This window comes from Esox lucius, chromosome 22, assembly GCF_011004845.1.
Source record: "Esox lucius isolate fEsoLuc1 chromosome 22, fEsoLuc1.pri, whole genome shotgun sequence".
NCBI classification, from domain to species: domain Eukaryota; kingdom Metazoa; phylum Chordata; class Actinopteri; order Esociformes; family Esocidae; genus Esox; species Esox lucius.
The window spans coordinates 16,522,476-16,536,293 of NC_047590.1; the positions used below are offsets into that span (position 1 = coordinate 16,522,476).

At 41.1% G+C, this 13,818-nt stretch overlaps 1 protein-coding gene across 5 annotated transcripts in view; it reads right to left on the bottom strand.

Moving 5' to 3' along the window:
- LOC105027987 (adhesion G-protein coupled receptor G7) overlaps positions 1-13,432 on the bottom strand; it is a 46,944-nt gene extending 33,512 nt beyond the window's left edge. For all 5 annotated transcript variants that reach the window (XM_010900397.4, XM_020042248.3, XM_029116548.2 and 2 more), the window contains exon 1: positions 13,386-13,432. In XM_010900397.4, the coding sequence (XP_010898699.3) occupies positions 13,386-13,422 (37 nt within the window). In that variant the 5' untranslated portion in view covers positions 13,423-13,432. The remainder of the gene's footprint in view (positions 1-13,385) is intronic.
- Between the last annotated feature and the right edge of the window lie 386 nt (positions 13,433-13,818).

Sequence of the window (13,818 nt, forward strand, 5' to 3'; positions counted from 1 at the left end):
AACGGCCCCATGGCTGGTGGCGAGGCTGGGGCCGGCGGAGAGACGGCCGGTGTTGCGGGGTGCTGCTGGCTCAGCTCTAGGCGCTGCACCGCTTTCAGAACATTGTCCATCGCGGCGCCTAGGCTGGCCAGCATTGTTGAATGCACCTTGACCGCCTCCGCAACACCGACCTCGCCTGTAGCTCCTTCGGGCTCCATATCCTTGCTGCTTTTCTTGATAGGTGTGTGATTCTGTCACGGCGGAGGTTGAGGAAGCAAGGAGGAACCGGAGAAGGCGCGGCGGATGAAGGTTTTTATATAGAACTGGAACAAAATATACAGCACGAGCGTCTTACATAGACGCATACATAAACACAGTGGCAGAGCACAATCACACACAAAGACAGGGGGAGCAGAGGGAACATATATACCGGGGGAAACAGTGATGATGAACAGGTGCACTAAACGAGACACAGGTGAAATGCATGATGAGACGGTGGTGTCAGAAAGCCGGTGACGTCGACCGCCGGGGCCCGCCCGCTGCAGGGGGAGGTGAACCAGCAGAGGTCGTAGTCGTCACATATGGTGTCTGGAATAGTTGGATTAAGGCACTATTTGACACAGCACTTTCCTGCAAGTTCTTTCAAACAATGTTGTCTATGAAGACAAAGTATTCCGTCTTATAAATAAGACCAATTTTGACCAACCCAGTTTTACAGCCTGTATAGCATTATTGAAGTGTCAACTTGGTCAAACAGTCTAAGGTCCAATAACACTAGGATTGACACTTTATCAGAATCAGTGTTTAGACCAGTGTTGTTTTAAACTTTAACAAGGGCAGTCTCAGTGCTGTGATGGGGCTGAAATAGGAAAGTATGAATGTAACCTTTTGAGTTCAAGAGTTCAAGCTCATTTGTTAAAAAAAATGGGATATAGGTCTGTAGTTTTTGATTACACAAGAGTCTATGCTTTCCTAACAGAGGCTTAAGGACTGACATTTTCAGGGCCATACAGTAGGAAAATTGCCTGATAAGTGAGAGCTGTTAACTGTTTGTAGTAGATAATTTGCCAAGCATTCAAAAACATCAACCAAGTTTGTACACAGAGTATCAAGGCAGCAGCTGAAGGTGTTGTTAACTTTCGTAAGTGTTGTATTGTCAATTGCATTAAACTGTCATGGTTACCAAAAAAAAAAAAGTCTGTGAACATAGCAGTGGCACTGTTTTTATTGTTGGAAAGTTTTTAACATGCAAATAAACAAAGTAAATGAATTGCATTTATTGGTGGAAAGGAGCTCTGGAGTTATTGGTACTCAGGTTTTTCAGCTGTTACGGAAATGTACAGAGCCTTATGTATTAATGAATTCAGCAATGTTTATCTATGGTTAGGCATTGAGCTGATTGTAAAGTAGAGTCTGTGTTTAGTCAAGAAGATGAATTCCATTGTCCTGCTAGTATCGTACATGTGGGAGAGGGAATTCTGTCTTTATTTGTAGCACATATCTTTCAATGGTATCAGTAGATACCCTCAATAAGTGTGTGAAACCATCAGTGGGGTCTATCAACGTGTGGCCAGAGGAGTCAGATTCATTTCTGTAGCACCAGTTTCAACAAACAGACTGGAGTTTGTTTACCACTCAAGCCAACCTTGACTCCCAAATGGACATTGAAACATGTGCTTCTTCCTTTCTGGATTACATCAACATCTGCATCAGCATTGTCACCACCCATATACTAATAAAGACATTCCCCAACCAGAAGCTGTGGATGAACAGAGAGGTCCGGCAACGCTGCTTTTCAGATTCAATGAAGCAGAGGCTTACAGCTCATCCAGGGCCAACCTGAAAAAGGGCATCAAGATGGCTAAAAATAACCACAAACTGCAGATTGAGGAGCACTTCAACAACTCTGAACTTGTGGCACGGCATCCAAGCCATCACAGACTACAGGCCAAAGAACACTACCCCCACATCCAGCGACGTTTCCATCACCAATGAGTTAAACAGGTTCCTCACTCGCTTCGACAGAGACTATAAAGATCCAACCATTAAAGCTGAACACCCTACGGATGACCTCCCTCTCAGACTATCAACCGCAGAAGTGTTGTCAGCACTGAGCAAGGTGGATGCACGCAATGCTGCTGGTCCTGATGGCATCCCCAGGCGTGGGCTCAGAGCATGTTCTGGGCAGCTGGCCGAGGTCTTTACTGACATTTTCAACCTGTCACTGGACCATGCAGTTGTCACCATGTGCCTCAAGACCACAACCATTGTGCCAGTGTTGAAGTAGTCAGTCCTGTCTAGCCTGAATGATTTCGACCTGGCTGGGAAATCTCTGGAAGGCAGAGATGGTCAACTCCTGGGAAAACATTGGCTATTCCCAAAAGAGTAAAATTGATATGTTGTTTGTGCACTATTATAGAGACCAAAGCCTACTATACTTCTTTAGATATTGTAGAAGACCTTTCAGGTACAATCAAATATTAAATGAATGGATTATTGAACTGAAAAAACGTATTAGTAAATGCAGAAGAATGTGCTGGGTTACTTGAGAAGTATCGATCCATTGGTGCCTGGAGGTACTGTTTGTGTTGGGTATAGCCCAGAGAGAGGTACGGAGACAGCCTGGACCTGTGATAATCCATTGAGTGGGGAGGAGCTGAATTAAAATGGTCAGATAGGCCCTAAGCCAAGAATAGAGGGAACTTGGAGTTTGTTGTGGTTTCATTACAAAAGGATTCCTAAACTGTATTTCGTTGTTATACACTTTTGTCTTGCACTGAGGTTGTACACTACGTGTAGCGCCTCTCAGTTCTTTATTGTAAGAATGAATTTTCTCTCTATACAGGTAGATAAGGTGGGGGGACAGCCCGCCATTTCAGTAAAAACCTATGTGTTGTATTGAGAAGACAGATGGGCAACAACTTGCCACACCTCTTTTAACTGTAATAAATACAGATTGTACATGTGTTAAGTGAGAGACTCCTCTGACGATTATGTTTGTAAGCAGTTGACGCGTCTCTCTTATTTGCAAATAATTAATAAAATGGTTAACTTGTGCCAAGAGAATTTTCTCTGTTTCTTACTCCTTTAAGAGTGTCGATCGATGGAATTACCATCACAGGTTCAGGTCAGGTGAGGTGGCTGACCAATCATGCACAGTAATACCATGGGCAGCAAACCAGTTACCTGTGGTTTTGGCACTGTGGGCAGGAAACCGGCATCTCCACAAAGCTTGTCAGCAGATGGAAGCATGAAGTGCTCTAAAATCTCCTTGCAGATGGCTGCATTGACTATTGGGCTTGATAAAACACAGTGGACCAACACCAGCAGATGACATGGTACCCCAAATCATGACTGTGGAAACCTCACACTGGACTTCAACTTGGATTCTGTGCCTCTTCACTCTTCCTCCAGACTCTGGCCCCTTGATTTCCAAATGAAATGCAAAATGTACTTTCATCTGAAGAGAGGACTTTGGACCACTGAGTAGTGGTCCAGTTTTTTGTCCTTCGCTCAGGTAAGACTCTGTCTCTGGGTTGCCTTTTCTTACCACACCGTTCCTATGCTTTGATACAGCACCCTGCAAACAGCCAGCCCTTTCAGCCTTGTGGCTTATCCTCCTCACTGAGGCTGTCAATGAGTGTCTTCCCCATCAATCAATCAAATTTATTTATAAAGCACTTTTTACAACAGCAGTTGTCACAAAGTGCTTTTACAAAAACACCCGGCCTTAAACCCCATTGAGCAAACAACAGTAGTGTTGAATTTCAGTGGCTAGGAAAAACTCCCTAAGAAGGCCGAATTTTAGGAAGGAACCTGGAGAGGACCCAGGCTCAGAGGGGTGACAAGTCCTCTTCTGGCTGTGCCGGGTGAGATATTAAGAGTCCAGTTGGAATAATTAATAAATGCATGTGGGATTCTATTTAAATTTAGACTAGGTCAGAAGTTTGACCAGATGGACAAGGACAGGGACAGCAACAGGCCCCCCAAACCAGGTACTTCGCAGGTGTGAACCAGGACCTCATGTCCTCCTAAAGTTTAAAACGGGAGGAGACTGGGAAAATTCAGAAAATGCATTCCTCATATCAACAACGATTTATAGTGGAGAAGGAGAACTTAGTGGGGAAGGAGAACTGACACAATCCCCAAGCACAATAGTATAGCAGCGTCCCATAATTGTGGTTGTGTGTACTGAAGGCTCAGGGAGTTAATTAGCTCATTAAAGCTTTTCTCAGATCAACATTTCTGTACTGTAAATTTTTATTCTAATATTTTGAGATACTGGATTTTGATTTTCTTAAGCTGTAAATCATAATCCTCAAGACTGAAACAAAAAAGGCTTGACATTTTTCACTTAAGTGTAATAAATCTAGAATATATGAAAGTGTCACTTTTTGATTTGAATTACGGAAACAAATGAACTTTTCAACGATATTCTCGGTCTTGGACAAAGAGGAATTTGTCAAGGCCACAACTGTGGGAATTTCACTAAATTGCCTGTACATTATTTAATGTATTTGTTAATATCAATACTGTGATTGGATGTAAAACATCACGCTTCAAATGCAACCAATAACTTCACTAATTTCTCATTTGAAATTATCCATCACCCCTCCCTGCACCCCAAAAGTGAATGGGTAAAGCAGTGGCTGTCTGGAAGATGTCGACCAAATCAGCTATAATTAGATTTGGTTACCTGAACCAGAGAGTTTACAATAGAAAACACACAGCAGGGTGTAAATTATGCAAAGAGACGCTCTACATAAAACGTTTACCGGCATTTAGAAAGAAAACATATAAAAGGGTAAGCTAAGTGTAAGTAACGCTAGCAAAGCTAGCTACCTTACGTTTGCAATCTGCCTCTGTACCAAAAGAGTTAAACACTGCAAAGTTGTTTTTCAATGCGTTTATAAATCCCGTCATCACCTCTGAGATTTGTAGGTCTGATTTGCGCAATGTGGGGAAGTAGAGCATTTTGCCTGGACATAGATCAGCAGAAAAAAGTGTGCTTAGTTTGAAATAGATTAAGTCCCTCCACAAGTTGTGTGACTGTTTTATCTCTGCCTGCATCTCCATGTTGAGTTGGTTCAAGTGATGGAAAACGTCTTGCCTAGCTGGCTTGTTTCTCGAGATAACACCACTCTGTAATATGAGATGGCCCCAGAACAAATTGAAATGTGTCAGGGGTCTATTCTTCAAGACTAGGGTTTGTTATCCTTAGGTCAGTAAACCGCCCCCCCCCCCCCCCACACTCCAGGGTTAGGGCATAGGGGTGCGGGGTCATGTTTTATGGTAGGATTGCAGTGTCTTTTATGTGTCAGTACTTAGGCGAAACTGACACTATGCAACATCTTGTAGAGAAATTAGGTTAAATAACGCTCAAATAAAGTTATTTGAGCTTCAAGATGGTGTGAAATGTTTTGATTTGTAATAAAGTATTTGATCATTTCTGTGAAACAAAGGTGAATTTGATTGTAGTTCTTAGACACAACAATCAGATGTAATTCTATATCACCTAAGATGTAGTTAGATGATGAACTGAGATTTGTTTATGAACTACTCTTTGAGAGTGATTCTTCAACGTAAGCAAACTATCTTAGCTGATGATGAGTAATTGAAACCATAATAGGATATTGTTCTTTTCTTGTAGTTTTGTTATTGGTTGGTCATTGAATTGAAAGAGTGAATTTATTTTGTTCTACACTAGCAGAACAGAATCACCAGAAATCTTAGTGTTTCTACTATACTGTTACTGTTCACAACAGTTCTAATCTATTTAGGCAACGGAAGCAGAAAGACATGGATATTCAGGTATACTGATTTAAGTACTTGGTTGGTTTAGGTACTTGGTAGGACTGTGTTTTAATGCATTAACAAAAAGCAACAAACTAATGTAATGGACATATTTCTGATTGTGTACTGTGCAGTGTTGTGGAAATTCTTGAACTGAAATATACTTCGTCCTATACATGTATAAATGGGTTACTAGTTAAAGGTACTGAGTCCCCATGTTTGGATAAGAAAAGGAATGTAGGAGAGGGGGATCTGGTGTTTAGGGTCATTATTGACTGATATCAACAGATTATAGGGTTTCTTGTAAATTTGCCTATCCGTATAACCCATCTTAGGGGGGTGAAGAAGTTACCCATCTGGGGGAGGATAGCCTGCCCCTTGTGTGAAGCCTAGGTAGTAATAGAACAAAGGGAATGTGTTCTGTTGAGTTAGGACAGCAAATTACCACAACCCTTTTTCCACTATAAATACGAACTGCTCATGTATTAAGTTAGAGACACCTCGGATGATTAATTTTCTAAGCGTTTGACACGTCTCTCCTATTTGCAAATAAACCATTAAATTGCGCAAGATAATTTGGTCTCTGTCCTTACTCCTTTATGAGTTCTGATTGATGAAATTGCCATCACACTTTGGGAGCTCATCCTTGGTTACTTAATTTAGTGTCTCGAAATAATTTCCTAGCGGGTTAAACGTGCACGGCCGGTCACTGGGTCCCGGAGCCTAAATCCTCCCCCGCTCGTGGGCTAGCTACATAAAGGGTGAGAGTCAGGGCGTCCAGCTTAAATTATTTTTGGGATATATATCAAATAGTGTATCAAATAGTTAAGTACATATGCTGTTTCCCATGTAGGCTGGATTCGCATCCAGTATAGTCATGGCCTTCAGCAGAGGGCAAATACAGCTGTCATACGCTTTAGTAAACTATGTGGTTGGGTTTTGTATGTCAGGTTTGATACTTATGTCATGCAATAAAATGCTAATTATTTACTTAAAAAGCATACAATGTGATTTTCAGGATTTTAGTTTTAGATTCCGTCACCCACAGTTGAAGAGTACCTATGATAAAAATTACAGACTGCAAAATTGACAGTGTGGCAGTGTATCAAATATTGGTTCTCCCCACTGTATGTCTCCTCGTATGGCCTGTATTGTAGGTAGGGGAGATTCAGTCCCTGTGGGTTAGCAGTGGGATGTCCTCGGATTGAATTCCGGCGACATGGGGGGAGCGAACCTGTTGCCGACACCGGCTACCCGGTGCTGTGAGGTTAACTGTTACGTATCCGTGTTGTGGGGCACGACCACTTGTTACACTCGGGGGCCCTCACAGATTTTGTCAAGCTCTATGTCCACCATTTTAAAAGACTGTAAGATGGAGTAGGGATTGCTCCTGTCAAATGCCAAAGTTGTTGGTCGGCTTGTGGTTTGTGAATAGTAGGGTTAATGAAGTTGTATATGCGAGTGTGCCGTTTGTGCTTGTTCTGTACACGATCGTTGCACGAGTCCCGGGCATTTGTCAACATCTGGTTGTGGTCAACACCTAGTAAATGCATTTTTTCCATTTTGGTATTCCTTGTGCACGAGTGATCCGATTGGCTGCATTGTGTATTCCTTGCTGGAATATTTGATCTTGTCTACCGAGATTGTTGTAAACCTGGAAATTGCCAGGTTTTGTTTGTTTGGTGTACACTTGGGTGAACGCACTCATTGCGTCATTGTTGTGATTCTTTGGCAAGGCCCACTCTTTTGGCTTTTGCCTTAGTGCCGAACCCGCAAAATTGAAGGGTTAAAATGTTGTGTTTCTCTCTCCTTGTATGGAGTAAAATGATGAACCACATGGCGTTGTCTTTAACATTAAGTACATACGCTGTTTCCCATGTAGGCTGGATTCGCATCCAATATAGTCATGGCCTGCAGCAGAGGGCAAATTAGCCAAAGCCTGTTTATTCCCCCGAATAGCCAAATAATACATCCTATTTTAAAATGTTGAATTGGGTTTGGTTAAATAATGTAGTTTCACTTTGTTTGTATTTACTATGATAACTGGGATAATACTTGTGTTTTAAGACTTTTGCCTTGAGACAAAGGAAGCAGAAATATAAGTTTGAGTGTTTGGTAGGGCAGGGTTCAAATGCGTTTACTAGATGCAACAAACTAATGTAATGGACATATTTCGGATTGTGTACTGTGCAGTTGCAACTAATCTTTTCAAGGAGAATTCACTGACAGGTACAGGACACTTGAAAGCGATTCAGCGATAGAGGACTGGTTGGACCCAGAAAGACTGAGTTTGGCTTAAAGGACAACAGTGAGGTGGGCTGAGATAAGATGGATCTCACACACACACACACACACACACAGACTGTCCTACAGCTACGAGCGGACTCTACCCTGGGGTGCCGCACGTCTACAGTGATGCCTGGTTCCTGACAGCTGGACTAATTCTAGTCCTGATGATTCTGCCATGACATGGAGAAGGCAACCTCCAACCAAGAGGATGGAGGCTAAGGAAAGCTCCGGTTATGGACAACGTTTACTGGGGCGTGGAAGACCAACTGCACGACATCATGCAACGCTGATTGGGTCCATACCAGGTACATCTCATCTGCTGTCCAGGTAGCTGAGAGAGGAACCTGGAGATGACGACACATGCTTTAGGAGGGCTTCGGTGTTTAAAGAGTAGGCGCAGTGAATTGAAGTCACTGAGAGAAAAGTGAATTTTTTGGGACTGGTGACCATCACTTCTGACCGGCCTGCAGCTATAGAGCCCTTAGCTAAAACTGGTCATCTTGGCATTTACATAGGAGAACACACAGATTCTCCTGACCTGGCTGATAAAGCAGCTAGAATGGAGACAACTAAAGCTGTGTCATGGTAACCTGCATTTAAACTATGGACAACACCTTGGAATAAACATCAGACTTTTACGTTCTGTTAAATTGTTCTGTCAGGAAATGGTTCATTACTGACTGTCTGACATTTGGAGGAGCAGAACATTTATGATGACTTTGGAAGTACATCTAATTGAAAACACGAGAGGACTTTTCAGTGAATTAAGCAATTGGAATAAGAGGACCTTGTACCAGTAAGAAATTGAAGGATGTATTCAGTGATTATTGTTTACACACCCACATGTCGATGCAACTTACCCCATACTGTCAGTATATATGTGTCACCTGAAATTACTTCCATTGACCAGTGTTTTTAACATAAAAGCTTTTGCTGTACTACAGTGGATATAAAAAGTCTACACACCCCTGTTATAATGCCAGGTTCTTATGATGTATGAGACAAAGATAAATCATGTCAGACCTTTTTCCACCTTTTTCCACCGTGACATATAACGTGAACAATTCAATTGAAAAACAAACTGAAATCTTTGAGGGGGAAAAATAAACAATATAAAACTCACAATAACCTGGTTGCATAAGTGTGCACACCCTTAAACTAATACTTTGTTGTAGCACCTTTTGATTTTATTACAGCACTCTATTAGCATGGCACATGGTCTATTAGCATGGCACATCTTGACGTGGCAATATTTGCCCACTCTTCTTTGCAAAAGCTCTCCAAATCTATCAGATTGTGAGGACATCTCCTTTGCACAGCCCTCTTCAGATCACCCAACAGATGTTCAATTAGATTCAGGTTTGGCCTATGGCTGGGTCATTCCAAATCATCTGGGTGAACTTCCTCGTCATCTTCAACTTTCTAACGGACACCTGAAGGCCAAAAATGCCTGGTATTCGGAACTGTTCGTAATTCCATCCACCCTGACTAAAGCCCTGGTACCAGCTGAAGAAAAACAGCCCCAAAGCATGATGCTGCCACCACCATGCTTCACAGTGGGTATGGTGTTCTTTGAGTGATGTGTAGTGCTGTTTTTGCGCCAAACATACCTTTTGGAATTATGCCCAAAAAGTTCAACCTTGGTTTCATCAGACCATAACACATTTTCCCATGTGCTTTTGGGGGATGTGTTTGTTTTTGCAAACTGTTTTTCTTTATAAGACAAGGCTTCCGTCTTGTCACCCTACCCCATAGCCCATTCATATGAAGAATACGGGAGATTGTTGTCACATGTACCACACAGCCAGTACTCGCCAGAAATTCCTGAAGTTCCTTTAATGTTGCTGTATGCCTCTTGGAAGCCTCCCTGACCAGTTCTCTTCTTGTCTTTTCATCAATTTTGGAGGGATGTCCTGTTCTTGGTAATGTCTCTGTTGTGCCATATTTTCTCCACTTGATGATGACTTTCTTCACTGTGTTCCATGGTATATCTAATGCTTTGGAATTTATATTGTACCCTTTGCCTGACTTATATATTTCAACAATGAGATCCCTCTGATGCTTTGGAAGCTCTCTGCGGACCATGGCATTTGCTCTGAGATGCAATGTCAGGAAAATCCTACTAGAACAGCTGAACTTTATTAGTGATTAATCAGAATGACTTTATATTATGGCAGGTGTGTAATGACTACTATTTAACATGAGTTTGAATGTGATTGGATAATTCTGAACACAGCCACATCCCAGTGCACACTTATGCAACCAGGTTATTGTAAGGTTTTTATTTTTCCCCCTCAAAGATTTCAGTTTCTTTTTCAATTGAATTGTTTACATTATATGTCACATTAAAAGTAAAAAAAAGTTCTGACATGATTTATCTTTGTCTCATTCTTTCACATCACAAAAACATGGCATTTTAACAGGTGTGTGTAGACTTTTTATGCCCACTGTATGTGATAGTTCTGTGTAATGAAAATGAGTGGTCTTGGAGTTACAACGAAGGTAATGGTCTAGAAGCATTTAAATGAGCATCCAGACATTTCAGATTTGTTCTGATCTCTAATCATTAGGGTGATGATATCAACAGGGTCATGTTGTTAAAGAGTACTGTTTTGTTGCAGTTAATGGTCATCACTGGATGGTTTCAGGAGGTCAGTGGGTTATCCATTAATTCAATCAATCAAATTTATTTATAAAGCCCTTTTTACAACAGCAGTTGTCACAAAGTGCCTTACAGAGACACCCGGCCCTAAACCCCAAGGAGCAAACAACAATAGTGTTGAATTTCAGTGGCTAGGAAAAAATCCCTAAGGTCAAATTTTAGGAAGAAACCTAGAGAGGACCCAGGCTCAGAGGGGTGACCAGTCCTCTTCTGGCTGTGCTGGGTGAGATATTAAGACTCCAATTGGAATAATAAATACATTTCTCTGGGCTAAATCCAGAGTCTATTTGATTTTAGACTAGGTCAGAAATATGACCAGGTGGACAAGTACAGGGACAGCAACGGGCCCCCCAAACCAGGTAATCCGCAGGTGTGGACCAGGACCTCATCTCCTCCTAAAATTTAAAACTGGAGGAGACTGAGAAAAGTTAGTAGTGCATTCCTCATATTCCCCAGCACAATAATATATCAGCGTAACACCTTGGAACTGAGACGGGGGGGTCCGGTGACACTGTGGCCCTACCCGGGGGAGGCCCGGACAGGGCCCAACAGGCAGGAAATCAATCCACCCACATTGCCAGGCATCAACCAAAGGGACACCCACCAACCGCAACCCCCCTGAATGAGGGCCGAGTATTGCTAGCAGCGTTCAGCCCAATTGCACAGGTGCGCAACAGAGAGTCAACAACAAGCCAGTGACTCTTCCCCCGAAAGGCATTGGAGGGAGGGCATCCCAGTGGCGACGAGAGCCCACCTGGCAAGACAGCAAGGGTGGACAGTATCAAGCCTACTGGTCACCTTCACCCCCCCGGGCCAGGCTACACCTAATTATAAACCGTGCTGTAGAGATGAGTTTTTAGTAGACACTTGAAAGTTTGCACTGAGTTTGCATTTCTAACCTTAATTGGCAGATCATTCCACAGTAGTGGAGCTCTATGAGAAAAGGCCCTGCCGCCAGCTGTTTGTTTAGAAATTCTAGGTACAATTAAAAGGCCTGCATCTTGCGATCTAAGGTTACGTGTAGGTATGTATGGCTGGATCATTTCAGCAAGGTAAGTAGGAGCAAGTCCATGTATTGATTTATAGGTTAAGAGTAAACCCTTAAAATAATTGTCTATCAGTTTAAACCATCAGTTTATCTGTTCTCTGTCCAGATGCTGTGTCCCTTAGAGTTTAAAAGGTTACCCACAAGGTCCTTGGTTTAATGTGGGGCTGGACAGCCTGCCCCTTGGGTAAAACCTATGTGACATAAGACAGCAGGGCAGTAACTTACCACAGCCCTTTTAACTGTAATAAATACTGACTGTTCATGTATTTACTGAGGATTATTCTGTAAGCTTTTGATGCGTCTCTCTATTTGTAAATAAACTGCTAATTGTGCCAAGAGTATTTTGTCTCTTTACTTACTCCTTTAAGAGTTCCTATCGATGGAATTACCATCACACTAGATATTGAAATTTTTATTTCAAATTATTAACTGAAATTTATCAGCTAACAGAACTAACATACTGTAGATTGTGAGTTTATCTTTTATTGACCCAGTAGTTGCAAAGGGCAGGAGATAACATCTGAAAGGGATTAAGAAAGTTCAAATATATCTGTGTGAGTTTTATTGCCCTTGATCTAGCTAAAGTTCTTATGTAAATATTTAGACATATTGGACTTTTTCACATTTGATTTCTTCAGGGGTGTTTCACTTAACAAAACAGAAGGCCCATTATGTAAAATTTTAAAACAATACATGAAAATTGTTCCAAATTAATTACAAATATAAAACTAATTGATTGCATAAGTATTCACCCCTGTTGCTTTGACATAACCGAATGAGCTGTGGTGCCATGTCTTTAGAAGTCATCTAATTAGTTGAACAGAGGCCACCTGTGTACAATTGACAATGTTTCAAAGTATTTTAGGTTAAATACAGTTCTCTGGAAGGTGCCACAGTTGGTTAGTACTTCAATTATTATCTTAGCCATCAGTTATTTTCTGTTTTGTATTTGTAATTCATTTAGAACAATTTGTAGATTTAATTTTTATTACTTTGACTTTTTGTGCTGATCAGTGATTACATCCATTTAGTTTTTATATTTCATACAATAAAATCTGGAAAGGATTTTCCTTAATGACTGTTAGTTGCTCACATTTTTTTATTAATGTACAAAGTTGGACCTCAAGACAAACAGTTTTTCCCAGAAGTTAAAAAGTAGAAGAAACAATCATAGTCTACACTAAACCATTTTGTTTTACACAGATGAATCGTGTCATACTGTAAAAGATCTAAGGTTAGATAAAAACTGGAAAAACTGATATGGTAACCTAAATGTTCTGGTCCATAAATAACAGGTTAGCAATAATAATGAATAATATTTTAATAAACAGTAATCATTAAGGCAGCAGTCCCTGCTTAGACTGCTGCCCCCGCGACCCGGCCCCGGATAAGCGGAAGAAGATGGTATGGTAATCATTAAGGCCATTGCATCTCTTACCAAACTGTAAAATACATAAACCAACTTTAAAATACAGTTAATGTTATACATTTGTAATAATGAGTTGCTAAATGCATCAAACATTGATGCACGCATTCCTATGCAGATACATTTCGGTATACAATGTAAACCATAATGTACTTACAAACATATTTAAAACACAGAGGATGTCTGACCTGTAGTTAAGATTGCAATGATCCATAGCTTATTCATCTCTGCTGGTCCCCGGCATATACTGAAAGTAAAGCATCTGATGTTGTTATGGTATCCTGTTCAATACCAGCCCCATAGACTGCAGTAGTAAACCTGTCAGTAGCAGTTAATGTTTTACAATGAACCATAAAGGGGGAGCTACAGCGCCTTGCAAAATGTTTCTTACCCCCCTATTTTTTGTCCTTACAACTTGGAATTAATTAATATTTTTTTCGGGGTTTGTTTCATTTGATTTACACAACATGCCTACCCCTTTGAAGATGCAAAATATTTTTTTTACTGTAAAACAAACAAGAAATAGGACAACAAAATTAAAACATGAGTGTGCAAGAGATTATTATAAGATCTGATTAATGGCTTTAGGGCTTGACCTTTGAGTGGTGTAACCGGGGATAT